We start from the raw sequence: 19216 nt of genomic DNA on the forward strand, positions 1-19216 counted from the left end.
CACCAGGCCTTTCCTTGGAAATCTCGGGAACAAGGAGTTCCTCCTAAAACAGCATATTCCCCTGAGGGACAGTTCTCATGACACTGGATCCGGACTCCTCTGGACAACGCCTGTCCTCTCCCTGCGCTCACCCTGCCCTGGGGTGAAGTCAGGCAGCCTGAGACCCACTGTGACTGGCCACTCAGCCTGGAGGTCAGAGCTCACCTCTCCCAGGCCTCAGGGTCAGCTCACAGCATCTAGAGCCTGGTCAGCATCCCTGGCGCTGTCCCTGACATTGGCTGCAGGTCTCCTTCATGACCTCCAGGTGGCAACATGGAGACACACAGACAGCACACCGGAAATGCACACATGAACCTGGCTTTGGCTAAGGAGGTGCAGAAGCAGCTGATTTCCATCCCCGGCTCCATCAGGCCCTCTGGGCTCCTCCCTACTACCCGGCTCCTTCTAGGGGCCTTGGCGCACCTGCTCTCTCAGGGGTCTCAGTGCTGCTCCCCACCCCATGCCTGGCACCACCCATGGGGAAGGCAGGGTGACCACAGGAAAGTCCCCCAGGCAGAGGAGGGACAGAGGCTGCTCTGACCATCAGGGAGCACGTGGACAGGCCTGAGCCACAGCTCAGCCAACAGGCACAGAGAGGGAGGGTCTCCTTGAACCCTAGAATCTGAGGACCAGGGAGCCCACAGCCATCTGACCACCAAGCACAGTCCTCACTTGAGAGGACACACAGGACACCTATACCTTCACCCCAGGAACTTCAGGTCCTTCTGAGACACCTGGTCCTGGTCTCTGTGTGGGAAGCAAGGGCCAGGTGGGTGACAGCTGGAGATAGAGAGGGGCTCCCCTCCCCGTCATCATTCAGCTGACCCCTTTCTCACCCCAGAGTCGCCTCTGTGGCCTTCCAGCTGGGAGGAAATCCAACCTTCCCAGTGCATTTGACAACACAGGGAAGACCCAGATGGGTTTCTGTGTCGAAAATGGAGTAATCCCCAGGTTTGGGGACGCCTGGAGCTGTCTGTGTTGGTGACAGACCCAAGGCCTCTCCACAGCAGAGGCAAAGGCTGTGTGCAGAGTCTCAGGTCCACCGCACACCTGCCCAGTCAGAATCTACATTTGAACAGGATCTGAAGACCCTCTCTGTGCACAGGAGAGGGGGGGCGGCTGCCCCACCCACACAGCATGGGTCTCAGCCTGGCGGGCATCCACCTTAGCTGGGCAGCTGCTGAAGCAGTGTTTCTATGGTGCCACCTGGGCATTGCAATCGTTACCAAGTTCCACAGGTGATTCTCAAGCATGACGGGAGATGACATTCCTGTGACAAGAGTTCCTGATGCGGCCCAGGCTCCTATTCTTAAGGGAAAAGTTCCAAGTGATGAAAGGGGGCTCTGGGGGATGTCTGAGACCCCGACACCCCAACATCCCAGCCTTGTGTTTGTCCTAACAGGACGTGTGTGTGTGTACGTGCGTGGTGGATAATCACAGCTAAAGAAACTGAAGCTTCAGCAGTTCCCAGGAAACAGAAATGTAGACAGAAGGAAAAGGGGAGGAGGGGACAGGGGACTCAAGAATGAGAGGGAAGGGAGAAGGAGAGTCCTAGGGATAGACGCCGCCCCCTCCCACGTGACCGGGAAGCATTCCTGCCCTGGGAGGAGGTTCAATGCACTGGAAGAAAGGACAGCAGATCCCAGGCAACCAGAACAAAGGTGCCTGGGAGTGTTCCTGGGCCCAAGCTCTTCTCACAGAGGGAGGGACGGAACAGACAGCAGACACCATGGAGTCCCGCTCAGCCCCTGCACACAGAGGGTGCGTCCCCTGGCAGGGGCTCCTGCTGACGGGTAAGGAGGGGACCATCCCTGGGGGTGTACAAGAGGAGGGGAGACAGAGACTGGCTCAGGGTCTCCTGGGGCGCACAGCGCTCTGAGAGGGAACAGAGGGCTTCTGTTTGGACCTGAGGGAGAGGACAGGAGAGCAAAGTAGGGTGGGGGAGGGGCTCAGCAGCAGGACAAGCCCATGATCTGGAGGTGGTGAGGGGCAGGAACACCTTGACTGCTGTGTGTTTTTAAAGTTAATAATTTCTGAACAATAAGTTTTAGAAACTGATGACAATAATCACAATTTATGTCAGGGGGCAAGAACTTAACCAGGGGTGCTAAATAGCGTCCTCACCAGCAAGCTCAGAAATGGGCTGATACATCCCCGGAGGTGCAGGACCCTGCAGCACTCACTCATTCACCCACAGGTACTTACAGCCTGTTGCAGGCACTGGGGTGCAACAAGATCAGACAAGCCCCTACCCCCATGAAGCTCATGTTTTATGAGGAGGAGACAGACAAGGAAAGATCTAGATGTGCTGTCAGGTCCCCACAATGCCATGCAGGGAACAGCCCAGGGACAGGCCAGAAAGTGAAGACAGGGGTCTGTAGAGGAGGTGATCAGGGAAGGGGTCTCCCAAGGACACTCCTGAGTGTCAGCAGGGGTCTGAGGGCAGACACCTGGGTAACAGTATTCAAAACAGAGGAAATAACAGGTTCAGAGGTGCTGAAGTATTGGTGGCCATGCTGCTGAACTTGACTACAGGAGACACACACACATACTCAGACCAAGGCTGAGAGATGAAGAGACCTACTCAGGACCCAAAACCTCATCTCTCCTTCCCAAAACATAGTTCCAAATCTTGATCAATTTCCCTCTTCTCTCCTAGCCTCACTCTTAACCTTCTGGAGCCTGCCCACCACTGCCCAGCTCACTATTGAATCAGTGCCGCCCAATGCTGCCGAAGGGAAGGATGTGCTTCTCCATGTCCACAATCTGCCAGGGTTTCTTGGAGGCTATGTCTGGTTCAAAGGGGAAAGTGTGGACAGCAACCATCAAATTGCATCATATATAATAGATACTCAAGAAATACACCCAGGACCTGCATACAGCAGTCGAGAGACAATATACCCCAATGGGTCCCTGCTGTTCCAGAACGTCACCCTGCAGGATACAGGGTACTACACTCTACTAGCCATAAAGAAAATCTTTCAAGGTGAAATAGTAACTGGACAGCTCCGTATATACCGTGAGTGATTGCCCTCTGACCTCTGGGTGTTGGGTGGGGTGAATTCTACTTCACACACAGGACTGACATCCCTGGACTCTGCCTCCATCCCCTACTGCATCATGTCCCAGGTTGGGTTTGGGCATTTAGTGCAGGACACACAGTGGAGACAAACTTCCTAAGATCAGAGTTCCCTTCCTGGATTCCAGCCCTGCAGACATTCTCCACAGAGAGAAGGGCCAGTCTGATGGGAGAGACTCAGCAGAGGGAGGCCAGTCTTATCCAGCCCCTGGGCACCTCCCCATGACCATGACCCTGAGACAGGCTCTACAGCAGTGGTTCTTAACCTTCCTAATGCTGCGACCCTTTAATACAGTTCCTCATGTTGTGGTGACCCCCAATTTCATTGTTACAAATTGAACATAATTAAAGCATAGTGATTAATCACAAAAGCAATATGTAATTATAGGTGTGTTTTCCAATGGTTTTAGGCGACCCCTGTGAAAGGGTCGTTCGACCCCCAGGTTGAGAATCACTGCTCTACAGGGATCAGTCAGGCCATGGACTGAGGGGCCCCTAGGATCCTCACACAGAAGTTCAGCCCAGTCAGCCCCTCCCCAGACCTTTGATCCCAGGCTTCTGACTCCAGGGACCTTGGGGAGCCTGTGTCATGTTGGGTTTGGTCTGTGGGCAGGAATGACTGGGAGCAATTACTTCCCAGGTGCCCAAGTTACAAGGCTCCTGAGCTGGTCACCAGCCAGAGCTCATCCCCAAGAGCCACATCTGGGCAAGGACAGAGCCTGGCCCTTCACCTGAGATTGTGTGTGGAGAGCACAGATGGACAAGGTGGCCAGGTATTTGGCTAACTGCCCTGGGGGACTTAGAAGAGTCCAGGGAAAGGCCAGCATCCCCAGGGAGGAACAGAGGAGAGAAGATGCTCCGGGGGCTCCTTGTTCACCAGGAATCAGCCCAGGATTTAGGTCAGGTGCTGTGAATATTTTAGGGTTAATTCACTGACAACCTGGCAGCCAAATATTCACCCACCTACATTGAAAGGAAACCGAGGCACAGGGAAATACAGTCACTAAAACGGAGTTCCACAGACCATGAGCAGCTGATCAGAGTCATCTGAGGTCTGTCTGCAGCCAGAGCCCCATCCTCTCCTCCACCCCAGGGGCCTATTAGGTGTCTGTGGTTCCCTAGACCAGTGGTCGGCAAACTCATTAGTCAACGGAGCTAAGTATCAACAGTACAACGATTGAAATTTCTTTTGAGAGTCAAATTTTTTAAACTTAAACTATATAGGGAGGTACATTGTTATTAACTTAATTTAGGGTACTCCTAAGGCTTAGGAAGAGCCACACTCAAGGGACCAAAGAGCCGCATGTGGCTCGGGAGCCTCAGTTTGCCGACCACGGCCCTAGACCAACTGTTTGTTCAGATCCTTCCTTCTTAGGCATCTTCAGCTCAGAGGGAAAGATTCTGGTCTGGGGAAGAAAAGGAAATGGAGAATTAATCTGTTTTTATGCTAAAACGAAATTACCTGCAGTAACAATCAGAGTCAGTGTTGAGAACACCCCGCCCTCCCCTCAGGTGGCTGATCCACCCCTCCCTGCACTGGTCTTGAAATCACTTATTTGTTTCCTGTGTGTTGGTGTCACTCCCACTGGATATACTAGGTGTACCGGTTAATAATGGCGGATTTTGTAATCAAAGAAAACACGATAATTTCTTTTTTTAAAATTGTTTTATTGCTTAAAGTATTACAAAGAGTATTACATATGGCTCCTTTTTCCCCCCCGCCCTTGACAATCCCCTAGCCTCCCCTACCCCCCACTGTCTTATGTCCATTGGTTATGCTTATATGCATGCATACAACTCCTTCAATTGATCTCTTACTCCCCCTCCTGCCCCCCAACCCTCCCCAGCCTTCCCACTGTAGTTTGACAGTCTGTTCGAGGCTGCTCTGCCTCTGTATCTATTTTTGTTCATAAGTTTATAATGGTCTTTATTATCCATAAATGAGTGAGATCATGTGGTATTTTTCTTTCATTGACTGGCTTATTTCACTTAGCATAATGCTCTCTAGTTCCATCCATGCTGTTGCAAATGATAAGAATTCCTTCTTTTTTACAGCAGCATAGTATTCCATAGTGTAGATGTACCACAGTTTTCTAATCTATTCATCTACTGATGGGCACTTAGACTGTTTCCAGATCTTAGCTATGGTTAATTGTGCTGCTATGAACATAGGGGTGCATATATCCTTTCTGATTGGTGTTTCTGTTTTCTTGGGATATAGTCCTAGAAGTGGGATCATGGGATCAAATGGGAGTTCCATTTTTAGTTTTTTGAGGAAACTCCATACTGTCTTCCATAGTGGCTGCACCAGTCTGCATTCCCACCAGCAGTGCACAAGTGTTCCTTTTTCTCCACATCCTCTCCAGCACTTGTCGTTTGTTGATTTGTTGATGATAGCCATTCTGACAGGTGTGAGATGGTACCTCCTTGTTGTTTTGATTTGCATTTCTCCGATGATTAGTGACTTTGAGCATGTTTTCATATGTCTCTTGGCTTTGTGAATGTCCTCTTTTGAAAAGTGTCTATTTAGGTCCTTTGCCCATTTTTTGATTGGATTGTTTATCTTTCTTTTGTTAAATTGTATGAGTTCCCTATAAATGTTGGAGATTAAACTTTTATCAGTGATAACATTGGCACATATGTTCTCCCATGCAGTTGGCTTTCTTGTTGTTTTGTTGATGGTTTCTTTTGCTGTGCAGAAGCTTTTTATTTTGATGTAGTCCCATTTGTTTATTTTCTCTTTAGTTTCTAATGTCCTAGGAGCTGTATTGGTGAAGAAATTGCTTTGGCATATGTCTCTCTGAGATGTTGTTGCCTTTGGATTCTTCTAGGATTTTTATGGTTTCCCATCATACATTTAAGTCCTTTATCCATTTTGAGTTTATTTTTGTGTATGGTGTAAGTTGGTGGTCTAGTTTCAGTTTTTTGCATGTATCCAATTTTCCCAACACCATTTATTGAAGAGACTATCTTGACTCCATTGTATGTTCTTGCCTCCTTTGTCAAATATTAATTGAGCATATTGGTTTGGGCCGATTTCTTGGCTTTCTATTCTATTCCATTGACCTATATGTCTGTTCTTGTGCCAGTACCAGGCAGTTTTGAGAACAATGGCTTTGTAATACAGCTTGATATCTGGTATTGAGATCCCACCTACTTTGTTCTTTCTCAGGATCGCTGTAGCTATTTGGGGTCTTTTTTTATTCCAGATGAATTTCTGGAGAGTTTGTTCTAGATCTGTGAAATATGCCATTGGTATTTTAATGGGAAGTGCGTTGAATTTATAGATTGCTTTGGGTAGTATGGACATTTTAATGATGTTGATTCTACCAATCCAAGAACATTGTATGTTCTTCCATCTGTTTATGTCTTCTTCTATCTCTTTTTTCAACGTCATGAAGTTTTCTGAGTAGAGGTCTTTTACCTCTTAAGTTTATTCCTAGGTATCTTAATTTTTTTGGTGCGATGGTAAATGAGATTTTTTTTTAGTCTCTCTTTCTGTAAGTTCACTATTGGTGTATAGAAATGCCATAGATTTTTTGGCATTAATTTTGTATCCTGCTACATTGCCAAATTCATTTATTAAGTCTAATAGTTTTTTATGGAGTCTTTAAGGTTTTTTATGTATAATATCATGTCATCTGCAAATAAGAACAGTTTTAATTCTTCTTTTCCAATTTGGATGCCTTTTATTTCTTTTTCTTGTCTAATTGCAATGGCTAATACTTCCAGTACAATGTCGAACAGGAGTGGTGAGAGTGGGCATCCCTGTTTTGTTCCTGTTCTTAGGGGAAATGGTTTTAGTTTTTGCCCATTGAGTATGATGTTGGCTGTGGGTTTGTCATATATGGCTTTTATTATGTTGAGGTATGATCCTTCTATTCTCACCTTGCTGAGAGTTTTTATCAAAAATGGGTGTTGGATTTTGTCAAACGCTTTTTCTGCATCAATTGATATGACTATGTGGTTTTTTATGTGATGTATCACGTTTATTGATTTGCAGATATTGTATCATTCTTGCATCACTTTCAGTCTGCGTGAGTCCCTTATTCTGAGGTGGGTCTCTTGTAGACAGCAAATATATGGGTCATAATTTTTATCCATTCAGCCACTTGATGTTTTTTGATTGGAGCATTTCATCCATTTACATTTAGAGTTATTATTGAAAGGTACTTGTTTGTAGCCATTTCTATTTTTTGTGTCTGTTTTCTTTCTGAGATTTTTATTTCTTCTTTTTACACCAGTCCCATTAGCATTTCTTGCATTGCTGGCTTGGTGGTGATAAACTCCCTTAGCCTTTTTTTGTCTGTGAAGCTTCTTATTTCCCCTTCAATTTTGAATGATAGCCTTGCTGGATAGAGTATTCTTGGATTCGGTCCTTTGCTCTGCATCACTTTGTAAATGTTTGTCCATTCTTTTCTGACCTGATGTGTTTCTGTTGAGAAATCATTTGATAATCTAATGGGCGATCCCTTGTGTATAACTTTCCATCTTTCTCTTGCAGCCTTTAAGATTCTTTGTCCTGAACATTTGCCATGGTAATTATGATGTGCCTTGGTGTGGGTCTTTTCAGGTTCACCTTGTTTGGGACTCTGTGCTTGTGGGACTTTTTTCTTCCCCACCTCAGGGAAGTTTTCTGATATCATTTCTTTAAATAGGTTTTCTAACCCTTGTTCCTCTTTCTGTTGTTCTGGCACCCCTGTTATTCGTATGTTGTTTCGTTTCATGTTGTCCCATAGCTCCCTTAGGCTCTCCTCCTGTCTTTTAATTTTTTTCTCCAATTGCAGTTCAGTTTCGGTGTGTTTGATCCCCTGTCTTCTAATTCGCTAATTCAGTCCTCTGCTCCTCCTATCTAATGTTGAAACTTTCAATGGTGTTTTTTATTGCAGCTAAATTACTCTTCATTTCTTCTTGGTTCTTACATAAGTTATTGATTTTTTTCATCCATTTCTTTTTGGTTCTTACATAGGTTGTTGATTTTTTTCATCTGTTTCTTCTTGATTCTTGCATAAGTTGTTGATTTTTTCCTCCATCCGGTTTATGCATTCTGAATTCTTTTTCTGTCATGCTGCATGCCTCTGTTTCACTTAGCTGCTTTGCTGGCTAATCCTCCTTTTCTTTCCTTTGGGGGTTTCTTTGTCTACCCATATTTGATCTCACCGACATATCTAGATGTGGAGTTGTTCAGGGGCTGCTCCTTGGGTGGCAGTGGCTCCTCGGGCTGTGGTTGCTCCTCAGGTGGTTGTGGTAGTAGCTGCTCCTCAGTTGGCAGCAGCTCCTCTGGTGGGTGCTGTTCACAGCTGTGGTGGCTCCTCTGGCTGGTGGGGGGAGGCTTCACACACAGCTGCTGTTCCTCAGACAGAGGGTGTGGTGATCAGGAGGCTGCTGTTCCTTGGATCGGGTGGGCTACACACGCAGCTGCTACTCCTTGAACTGAGGCGGATTGCTCACGTGGCTGCTGTTCCTTGAATTGGGGCTGGATGCACGCTGCTGTTGTTCCTCTGATGTGGTGGGCTGCTTGTGGGGCTACTGCTCCTTGGACTTGGACAGGTTGATTGCAAGTCTGCTGCTCCTTGGACGGGGGTGGGTTGCTTGCGAGGCTGCTGCTCTTTGGACAGGAGTGAGCTGCACGCGTGGCTGCTCCTCCTCGGACAGGGATGTGTCACTCACCTGGCTGCTATTCGTCGGACAGGTGCAGGCTGTTGTGGCTCTGCTCCTCAGACAGGTGCGTGCTGGGCAGGGCTGCTGCTCCTCGGACGTGGGCGGTCTGCTCGTGTGGCTGCTGCTCCTTGGACCGGGGTGGGCTGCTGCTGCTCCTCAAATGGGGACGAGCCGCTCGCAGAACTGCTGCTCCTTGGATGGGGGCAGGCTGCTCACACAGTTGCTGTTCCTTGGATTGGGCAGGCTGCTTGTGCGGCTGCTGATGCTTGGGCGAGGGTAAGATGCTTGCGCAGCTGCTGTTCCTCAGACTAGTGCAGGGTGCGGGCTGTGTGCAGCTGCTGCTCCTTGGATAGGGGTGGGCTGCGCAGGGCTGCTGCTCCTTAGACGTAGGTAGACTGCTCATGCGGCTGCTGCTCCTCGGACGGGGAAGCGGGCCTCTCACACAGCTGCTGCTCCTTGGACAGGGGCAGGCCACATGAGGCTTCTGCTCTTAGGCTTGAGGCAGGCTGCTCACGGGGCTGATGCTCCTTGGACAAGAGTGCACCGCTCACGGGTCTGCTGCTCACGTGGTTGAAAAAATAATGTGAAAAGAAGTAGGAAATAAAGGAACAAACAAAAAAAAGGAGAACAAAGAAAAAAAGCAAAAAAAGAGCACCAAACAAAAAAAGGGAAAACAAAGAAAAAAGCAAAAAAAAAAAAAAACCTAACAAAATAATAATGAAAAATGAAAAATGAAAAATTGAAATGTCATTCCTTTGGCTGGCTTAAGATCCCAGTTTTCTGGAATGTCTGTGTTTTTTTTGTTGTTGTTGTTGTTCAAAAACACGGTAATTTCAAGAGAAACATCAAAAGTGCTTTATTCAAAGTAATGTCCATCGCTAGCTACACATTTCCCCCATTTTTCAGGTAATTTGTGGCTACCGTCACAATAGAACTTTTTTTTTAAAAAAAAAATATTTTATTGATGTTTTACAGAGAGGAAGGGAGAGAGATAGTTAGAAACATCGATGAGAGAGAAACATCGATCAGCTGCCTCCTGCACATCTCCTACTGGGGATGTGCCCGCAACCAAGGTACATGCCCTTGACCAGAACCTGGGACCTTTCAGTCCGCAGGCCGACGCTCTATCCACTGAGCCAAACCGGTTTCGGCAGAACTTTTCTTTTTTGAGGCAAACCATTCAGAGACCCAATTTTCCACTTATTCATATGTTTTGAAGTGCTTCTCAGAAACTGCGTGTGCCATCAATCAGAACAAGTGGTAATCTGAAGGAGCAAGGTCTGGTAAATAAGGCAGGTGGGTTAATACTTCCCAGGAAAGATCTTTTAACGTGTCTTTAACTGGTTTTGAAGTGTGTGATGGTATGTTATCATGAACCTAAATTATTTTGCCGTGTCTTCTGGTTATTTCAGGATCAAAGTGTGGATCAAATTGATTGTTTGTTGTTGGTAGCAACCAGTATTAATGGTTTCACCTGGTTTTAGAAGTTCATAATACACCACACCTTCCTGATCCCACAAAACGCAGAACATTGTCTTCTTTCCAAAGCGATTTGGCCTTGCAGTAGTTGTTGATGGCTGACCTGGATCAACCCATGATTTTGTGCATTTGGGATTCTCAAAATAAATCCACTTTTCATCGCCAGTCACAATTGGATGCAAAAAAAAAAAGAAAAAAAAAAAAGACTTTCTTTCCTGCTATTGAAGCAACATTTTACTGATGACTTTTCGGTTTTCCATTTGTCATTTGCTCAGTTGATGTGGCACCCATTTTCCTTCCTTTAAAATCTTTCCCATTGCTTGTAAATAATCGGAAATTGTTTGCTGAGCAACGTTTAATCTTTCTGCAAGTTGTTTTTGAGTTTGACATGCATCTTCATCCAATAATGCTTGTAATTGTTGGTCTTCAAACTTTTTTGGTTGACCTGGACGTTCTTTGTCTTTCACATCGAAATCATCACTTTTAAAGCGTTTAAAACAGTGTTCACAAGTATCTTGAGATGGAGTATGTTCACTATAAGCTTCCTGAAGTATACGATAACTTTTTCTTCAAAACAAAGTAATGAATTAAAAGTTCCCGCAATGCTCTTTTTTTTTTTTAGCATGAAATTCAACATTTTTTTCCTTTAGAACTATTTTATTAAATCATAAATGTACAACAGCTTCTTAACTCTACACACACACTTAAATTTTTGTAAAGGAAAAATGTTATGTCTTATTACACCATGATCCTGGCTAATAGCTTTTCAAAACTTTGAGAAAAATCTTAAAAAGGTTTCACATGTCACCTGAAACTTACAAATTTAACATTATCAAAGAAGGAATGCTTCCTCACTCTTACAAAGACCACTAGAAATAAACAACAATTAAAAAGCTAAGAAACTGTCTCAAAGGCATTTTTTTTTTTTACAATCCTTCCTCCACAGTAAGGTAATGCTATTAAATAATCCAGTCCATTCACAAAATGGCTCTCTACATCTGCTCTGGCGTCTTCTGCCATATCACTGCATACTTATGCATGACTGAGATAAGAGTTTCCTTAACATTGTTATTGGATAACCTGAAGCTGTTCTGTTACCTCTGGGCTCTCATCCTCTCCTATTTATACAGTGAAGCCCATGGCAAATAGGAAGAAGCTCAATATCGGCTTCTCCCTCCATAGCCCCCACTTCCTCCACTTCCTCCAGGACCATAGCTTCCTCCACCATATGGTCCCCCCATGTTCCTGCTACCACCAAAATATCCACTCTTCATTGGACCATAGTTAGATGGTTGCTGGTTATAATTTCCAAAATCATTGTAATTTCCTCCTCCATAGTTGTCATAACCACCTCCGTAGCCCCCACCCTGGTTGCCATATCCAGGTCCTTCACCACCATATCCCCCTCTTCCTCCTCCATAACCAGAGCTACCTCCAAAATTGCCACCTCCAGGTCCTCCATACCCATTATAGCCATCCCCAAATCCAGGACCACTTCCATAGCCATCAGATCCTCCTCTAAAGTTACTTCCTGGTCCTGGTCCAAAATTGCCACCACCACCTCGAGAGTCTCCAAAACCAAAGTTGCCTCCTCTTCCACTTCTAGAACTTTGAACTTCCTGCATTTCTTGCCTAGACAAAGCCTTTCTTACTTCTGCATTATGACCATTGATGGTATGGTATTTCTGCAACACAATCTTATCCACAGGATCATGGTCATCAAAAGTAACAAATCCAAAGCCTCTCTTCTTTCCAGACTGCCTATCAGTAATTATCTCAATGGTATCCATTTTTCCATATTCTTCAAAGTAATCTCTAAGATGATGTTCCTCAGTATCTTCTTTAATCCCACCAACAAACAGCTTCTTCACAGTTACATGAGCCCCTGGCTTTCCCAATTCCTCTCTTGCAACAGCACGTTTTGGCTCAACCACTCTTCCATCAACTGAATGAGGTCTTGCAGCCATGGCGGCATCAACCTCAGCCATGGATGAAAAAGTTACAAAACCAAATCCTCTTGATCGTTTGCTTGCAGGATCTCTCGTTACCACACAGTCTGTAAGTTTCCCCCATTGCTCATAGTAGTTCCTCAAACTTTCTCCTGTGGTTTCAAAGCTCAAGCCACCAATAAAGAGTTTACGGAACTGTTCCTTTTCTCTCTCCATCGCGGACTCAGTCGCTTCAGCCCGATTTCCCGCAGCCGAGCGAGATGAGAGAGATCTCCCCGGTCGCACGCGAACCGGACTCGTCCTGGCGCTGTAGTGAGAACTGCCGCCGCTGGAGAAACAACAAGGCTAGAGGCACGTCCGCACGCTGAGCCGGCGCCGCTGCTAATGCCGCTCCAGCCGCGGCCGCCGCTTTTCTAGAACCTTCCCTCCCACCGACGCGTCCCTATGTCAGGGCGCTGCGTGAACGCCCTAACTGCCGCCAATGGCGGGAACCCTCCACACCTTCCTTACGCCGAAGGTGTACTCCGCCCTCCTCCCCGCCCCGGGGAGCGTGGGGCGTCAGTGGCGTAAGCCGGTTTCGTGAATTAAGGAAGGCTGGGGCGGCGCAGTTCCCTCGCTGGAACGGGGTTCAGCCCCCGCCTGAGCGCAGGGCAGGTGAGAAATGGTCGCGCCCTTGGAGACTAAAGCTGTTGGGTGAAGCTGGATCCACAGCCCAGAGGCCCCCTCCCTCAGCACAGCCTTGGACAGTGCTCCCTCCTGTCCTGCTGCCCCCGGGGAAATCTCGAAATTCAACATTTTTAATTGTAAAAATATCTATGCTGTTTAACACTTTCAGCAAATTTGACATATGAAGTTTTGAAGCTTGTCAATACAAAAAAATAGCATACATATCAAATCGCATATATATCAACATAGGTGCAACTTCATCTATTGAAAAAAATCCGCATTATTAACTGGTACACCTAGTAAAGGAAAGGACTTTGCTTGCTCACTTCTCACTCTACACCAGCAACCAGTCCAGGGACCAACGGGTAACAAACACCCAATTGCTTTTGATGAATTAGGAAGAAATAAATGGTGAATTCATTCATGAATAAATGAATGAGTGAATGATTCCAAATCTCTTCAGAGACTGGAACCTGGCTGCCAAATCCTTGGAATTCTGGTCACATGGGACAGGTTCCCTGTCCATCCAGGGGTTGAGACCCCTGTCTCAGGCCCTTTGCTGCTCTCTAGAGAAATAGTCCTTCCTGCCCTGGCTGGTTTTTAACTCAGTGGACAGAGCATTGGCTTGTGGTTTTGCTCAAGCCAATGGACAGGGCATGTTCCTTGGTTGCAGGTCCGATCCCTGGCCCCAGTTGGGGCGCGTGCAGGAGGTAACCAATCGATCTGTCTCTCTCGCATTGATGTTTCTCTCTCTCTGTCTCTCTCCCTCCCTTCTACTCGCTCTAAAAATCAATGGGAAAAATATCCTCGGGTGAGGATTAACAATAACAAAATGAAGGGAGAGAAAGAGAGAGAGAGAATAGTCTTTCCTGCTATTGGTCTTTGGCTCTTATGTATTAACTAGGGGCCCGGTGCACGAAATTTGTGCACTGGGTGTGTGTGTAGGGGGGGGGGGGAGAGTGTCCCTCAGCCTAGCCTGCCCCCTCTCACATACTGGGAGCCCTCAGGCGTTGACCCCCATCACCCTCCGATCGCCTGATCGGCCCCTTGCCCAGGCCTGACGCCTCCGCCAGAGGTGGAGCCCCCCGATCACTGGCTCTGGCCCCCGCCCAGGCTGAGGCCTCTGGCCCAGGAATCATGCCTGGGCAGGGGACCCCCATCTCCCTCTGATTGCTTAATCCACCCCCCGCCCAGGCCTGACACCTCTGACCCAGGCTTCAGGCCTGGGCAAGGGGACCATCATATCCCCCCAATCCCCGGCTCCGCCCCCCACCCAGGCCTGATGCCTCAGCCAGAGGAGTTGACCCTCATCACCCTCCGATCACCAATCACCGGATCGGCCCCTTGACCAGGCCTGAGGCCTCCGGCAGAGGTGTCAGGCCTGGGCAGGGGACCCCCAGCTCCCCGCGGTTGCAGGCTCCGCCCCTGCCCAGGCCTAACGCCTCTGGCCTAGGCGTCTGGCCCAGGCAGCGGGGACCTGCAGTGGCAGCGGGGGGCGCCGCGATTGTGGGCTTCGCTTTAGGCCCAGGCAAGGGACCCCTAGCTCCTGGGACTGCCAGCTCCGACCGTGCCCAGCTCCCATTGCTGGCTCCACCCCTACTTCCTGCTATCACTGGCCAGGGTGGCAAAGGCACCTGATTTGCCGATCATGGCTGGGGGGCAGGGCAAAGGTGGCCCCAGGGCCACCTTTGCCCTGCCCCCCAGCTCTTAGCTCCCCCCTGGGTTTCAGATCACTGTCAGTGGCAGGGGGCTTCTTCCTGCTTTCCCTTTCGCCTCCCTGCATTGTGCCTACATATGCAAATTAGCCGCCTTAGTTGGCAGTTAACTGCCAATCTTAGTTGGCAGTTAACTGCCAATCTTAGTTGGCAGTTAACTGCCAATCTTAGTTGGCAGTTAATTTGCATATAGCCCTGTTTAGCCAATGAAAAAGGTATCGCCGTACACCAATTACCATTTTTCTCTTTTATTAGTGTAGATAATACTTTTCACATATGAAATATTTTAAATTCCTTTCAAGTTTCTCTTATAACCACCAAACACAAATGGTCCACAAGTGCCAGAATGTCAGTAAGTCCATGCTCCCCTCTTGCTGTCCATCACCCCTTCTGCATCTGCATTTGCATCTGCACAAGTCCTCCCCTGCCCTCAGCAGAGGGAGAATGACTTTAATGACCAAGGGCAGAGCACGTGATTCTGCTGCCACAGTCAGCTCCGGTCTGTCCCTTCACTCTTTTCTAGCTCATTCATTGGACTCTGCTCTGTCATTTATTGGCTCACTGGCTCATGTCATTCACACTCACCTGGGAAGGCCTAACCCAGCTCTTGGCCTCGGGGCCTGAGTAGTCAACTGTTCACCAGCTTGCTCTTGTTTTCCATGTGTTATTTCTGCTCCAACCCCAGTCTCTAGGATGCCCTGGGAAATTGTGCCTCATAGAAACACACTTCAGCTGGGTGATGGAGGCCTGAGCAGCTAGAAGAAATGGCCCCTGGTCAGCCAGGCAGTCAGCTGGTCAGTGAAGAACCAGGAGAAGTGCAGGGTGGTCTCTAGCTTCCCATCCTGTGTCTTTCCATGATCACGATAGTTAATTGACACCTGAGAAAGTCTGTACTTTTTCTCAGATATAGAGTTGGAGGCCTTACATTCTCTGAGCACTCAGATCCCCATGTGTTTATCTTGTGACATACCGGCCTGCTTTGTCCCCCGCCCCCACCCCACCCCACCCCCGCTTTACTCTTATGAGGACTTAAGCGGCTGAGAGTGGAGAGGTCCAACTCTGATGCCTTTGGAGGAAACAAAGGTACCACACAGAGCAGTGATCTCTTTGTTACCTGAACAGCAGAGTTACCCACACCCAATATCACTACCAACAACTTCAACCCCAAGAGTTTTGATTTGTGTTTTCCTAGTGATGGTGATGTTGAGCGTCTTTTCCTGGGCTTATTGGCCAGTTGTATGTCTTCTCTGGAGAAATGTCTATTCAAGTGTTTAGCCCATTTTTCAACCCTGGTTATTTGGTTTGGTTGTTGTTGAGTTGTAGGAGATCTTTTTTTTTTTTTTTTTTTGTAGGAGATCTTTATATATTCTGGACATTAACCCCTCATCCTATACAGATAGTCCTTGGGTTACGTCAGACTCGAGGAATGTCATTCGTGGTTACATCACCATCTCATAAAAATTTTTATATATTTATTTATATATTTAAGAAGTTCCGTCATTTCAACATATGTACATATATGCTTTATGTTTTCTATTATTTATTTAGCACAGGTAAAGATCAGGAATTGTTATCTTTCTTTTAAATTTTTTTTTACTGTTTTACTTCATTACTGCTGTGTATGTGCTCCATGTGAGCGACGTAGGTGCTTATGTAGGTGGGTTCCGACTTACAGCGAAAATCGCGTTACGTCACGCTGTAGGAACGGATCTCCGATGTAACCCGAGGACCTACTGTATATGATTTGCAAAGTATTTTCTCCCATTCCACAGGCCACCTTTCCCTCTGTTGATTGTGTCCTTTGATGAACAGTTTTTCATTTTTATAAAGCCCAGTTTATTAGGTTATTTTTTTGCATGTGTTCTTAGTGTCATATTCAAGAAGTCATTGCCAAATCCAATGTGATCAAGCTTCCCCCTATATTTTCTTCTGGGTTTTATAGTTTTAGGTCCCACCTTTAGAATTAAATCCATTTTGAATTAATTCTTGTTTACAATGTAAGACAATGGTCCACTTCATTCATTTGCATGTGGATAAAGTTGTTCACCACCATTTGTTGAAAAGACTCTCCTTTTCCCATTGAATAGCCTTGGTTCCTTTTTTGAAACCATTTGATCACATAATGGAGGTTTTATTTCTGGGTCTCCATTGTATTATTATATGGACTATATGTCTGACTTTATGCCAGTGACACACTGTTTTGGTTACTATAGCTCTTTAGTAGGTTTTGAAATCAGGAAGTATGAGACTTCCAATTTTATCCTTCTTTTTAAAGAAAGATTGTTGCAACCATTTGGGGACCCTTAAAATTCTATATGAATTCTAGGAAGAATTTTTCTATTTGTGCCCCCAAAAAAAGTCATTGGGATTTTGATTGGGATTACATCTAATATGTAGGTAGTTGTGGGGGAGGGGTCTTCCAATTCATGAACATGGATGTCTTTCCATTTATTTGTTTCCTCTCAAATATGTTTGGTAGTTTTCCATGTATACGGTACATTTCCCATGTATTGGTTAGGTTTATTCCTAAGTATTCTATTATTTCTGATGCTATTGTAAATGGAACTGTTTTCTTGATTTCATTTTGGGATTGTTCATTGTTGTTGTAAAGAAATAGAAATTATGCTGAGTGTTGATTTTTGTCTCCTGCAACTTCACTGAATTCATTTGTTCTAACAGGTCTTTTTTCCCCCTATATGTGGACTATTTAGGGTTTTCTACATCTAAAATTATGCCATCTGTTAAAACTTCTTCCTTTCCAATTTTTATGCCTTTTATTCCATCTTCTTGTCTGATTGCTCCAGCCAAACTTCCAGTACTGTAGTGAGCAGGAATGGTGAAAGCAGTATCTTTGTCTTGTTCATGACCTTAGTAATGTTTTCCGAGTTTCTCCACAGAGAGTTGTGTGGCTGTGAGCTTTCATGTATGGCTTTAGCATATCAAATAATTTTCTTCTATTCCTACAGTCTCTGCCTTTTGTTAAAACCTCTTCTCTCTAGAGATGTCCTTCATGGCAATATCCAATCACAGACCAGGAAGTAAAGTCCTGTTCAGATTGAGAAATAAATCCTTTAGATGGAACCTCTCCAGGTCCAAGGTCATGAAAACTGGGTTGGGCTGTTTTTATTGCCTAATAAATTATTTAACAAGAGGTAAATGCCTTTCTACTTTCTGTAAAGTTTCCCTGACCCCAGAAATGGACAGAGGTGGCAAACCTCCCTTCCCCAACATGCATGAAGTTTACATGAGGAGCAGGAGCTGATCTTCTTTGAAATCAAAGAAAGTTCTAGAAAAGGGCCAAAGTGTTTGTAAAAATAAATTCCACAGGAGAATAAGGTTGCAGGACACATGGGCTGAGGTTGCAGGACACAGCCTGACCCTGCATGCTGACTGGCCCTTGCTTGCCCTGCTCAGAAAAAATTCCACCTGAGAATGAGGTTGTAGGAGACATGAGCTGAAAAGGTGTTCCTGGTGTTGATATAAAGATGTCCATGGGGACAGGTCAGGCATCATCCTGGGGTGATCTGGGGTCAGAGAAGAGGTGCAGCCCCCTCTTACACATTGTCACCTGGACAAAATACTCATCCTGCAGAGGTTGGGGCCATCTTCTGGTGACCTTTATAGAGATCACTGTGGACTGTGAGTAGCTGAGACCTCTGAGGAAGGAGTACACTCTAAGTCAGTCACCTTTTCTGTTTCTCCACAGAGCCAGTGGGAAAGCCCTCCATCCGAGCCAGCAATGCCACAGTCACAGAGCATAAGGACGCCGTGGTCCTGACCTGCCTCACAAATGACAAGGGGATCTCCATCCGGTGGCTCTTCAAGAACCAGAGTCTCCTGCTCACGGCCAGGATGAAGCTGTCCCGGGACAACAGCGTCCTCACCATAGACCCCGTCAGGAGGGAGGATGCTGGGGGTTATCAGTGTGAGGTCTTCAACCCCGTCAGTTCCAGCAAAAGTGAGCCCCTCAGGCTGGATGTGTATTATGGGTAACCCTCCTCCCCTCCTCTATGCTATTAAGTTCTGAATAATTTTTTTCTTTTTAAAAAATATATTTTTATTGATTTCAGGGAGGAAGGGAGAGGGATAGAGAGATAGAAACATCAACGATGAGAGAGAATCACTGATCGGCTGCCTCCTGCACACCCCACACTGGGGATTGAGCCCCCAACCTGGGCATGTGTCCTGACTGGGAATTGAACTGTGATCTCCTGGTTCATAGGTTGATGCTCAACTACTGATAAATTTTTTCTTATCTGAAAATTATGGCCATGATGCACTTTCTAAATAGGTTCCTTGTGAATAGTCAATGACAAAGGTGGAAAGTCCTTAGAAGACTTGCATTGAGTCAATAAATGCTTAAAACTGTGAACTGATATTGTCAGTATTGTTGAGTCAAGATCACATTCCACACCAGAAACCACCTCTGGTTGGTCTCAGTTGCACCATCTCCACAGTGGAGGCAACACCGAGTTCCTCAGAGGATGGGCAGTGGCTGTGAAATGACCAGTGGAAGCATGTGATTAGCTCACAGGAATCTGAGCTCTGTCCCTCTTGCATGGGGTCATGTGGTTGGTGCCTGGACTCTGACATGGACAATGGGAATAGACAGGAGGTAAGATCGAGAT

At 46.4% G+C, this 19216-nt stretch overlaps 2 protein-coding genes across 2 annotated transcripts; one reads left to right on the top strand and one right to left on the bottom strand.

Annotated features, from left to right (window-relative positions):
• Nucleotides 1-1642: 1642 nt before the first annotated feature.
• LOC308531074 (cell adhesion molecule CEACAM21-like) lies at nucleotides 1643-18960 on the top strand. Its single transcript, XM_081107927.1, has 3 exons — nucleotides 1643-1832; nucleotides 2699-3058; nucleotides 18295-18960. Exons 1-3 carry the CDS (start codon nucleotides 1655-1657, stop codon nucleotides 18579-18581), a joined length of 825 nt encoding a protein of 274 aa, XP_080964053.1. The 5' UTR covers nucleotides 1643-1654; the 3' UTR covers nucleotides 18582-18960.
• LOC308531075 (heterogeneous nuclear ribonucleoproteins A2/B1-like) lies at nucleotides 11318-12457 on the bottom strand. The gene has a single exon (XM_081107928.1). The coding sequence runs from the start codon at nucleotides 12421-12423 to the stop codon at nucleotides 11416-11418; it is 1008 nt and encodes a 335-aa protein (XP_080964054.1). The 5' UTR covers nucleotides 12424-12457; the 3' UTR covers nucleotides 11318-11415.
• Nucleotides 18961-19216: the final 256 nt, after the last annotated feature.

The sequence above is a fragment of the Myotis nattereri genome (genome assembly GCF_964212035.1).
Source record: "Myotis nattereri genome assembly, chromosome: 15".
Lineage (NCBI taxonomy): Eukaryota > Metazoa > Chordata > Mammalia > Chiroptera > Vespertilionidae > Myotis > Myotis nattereri.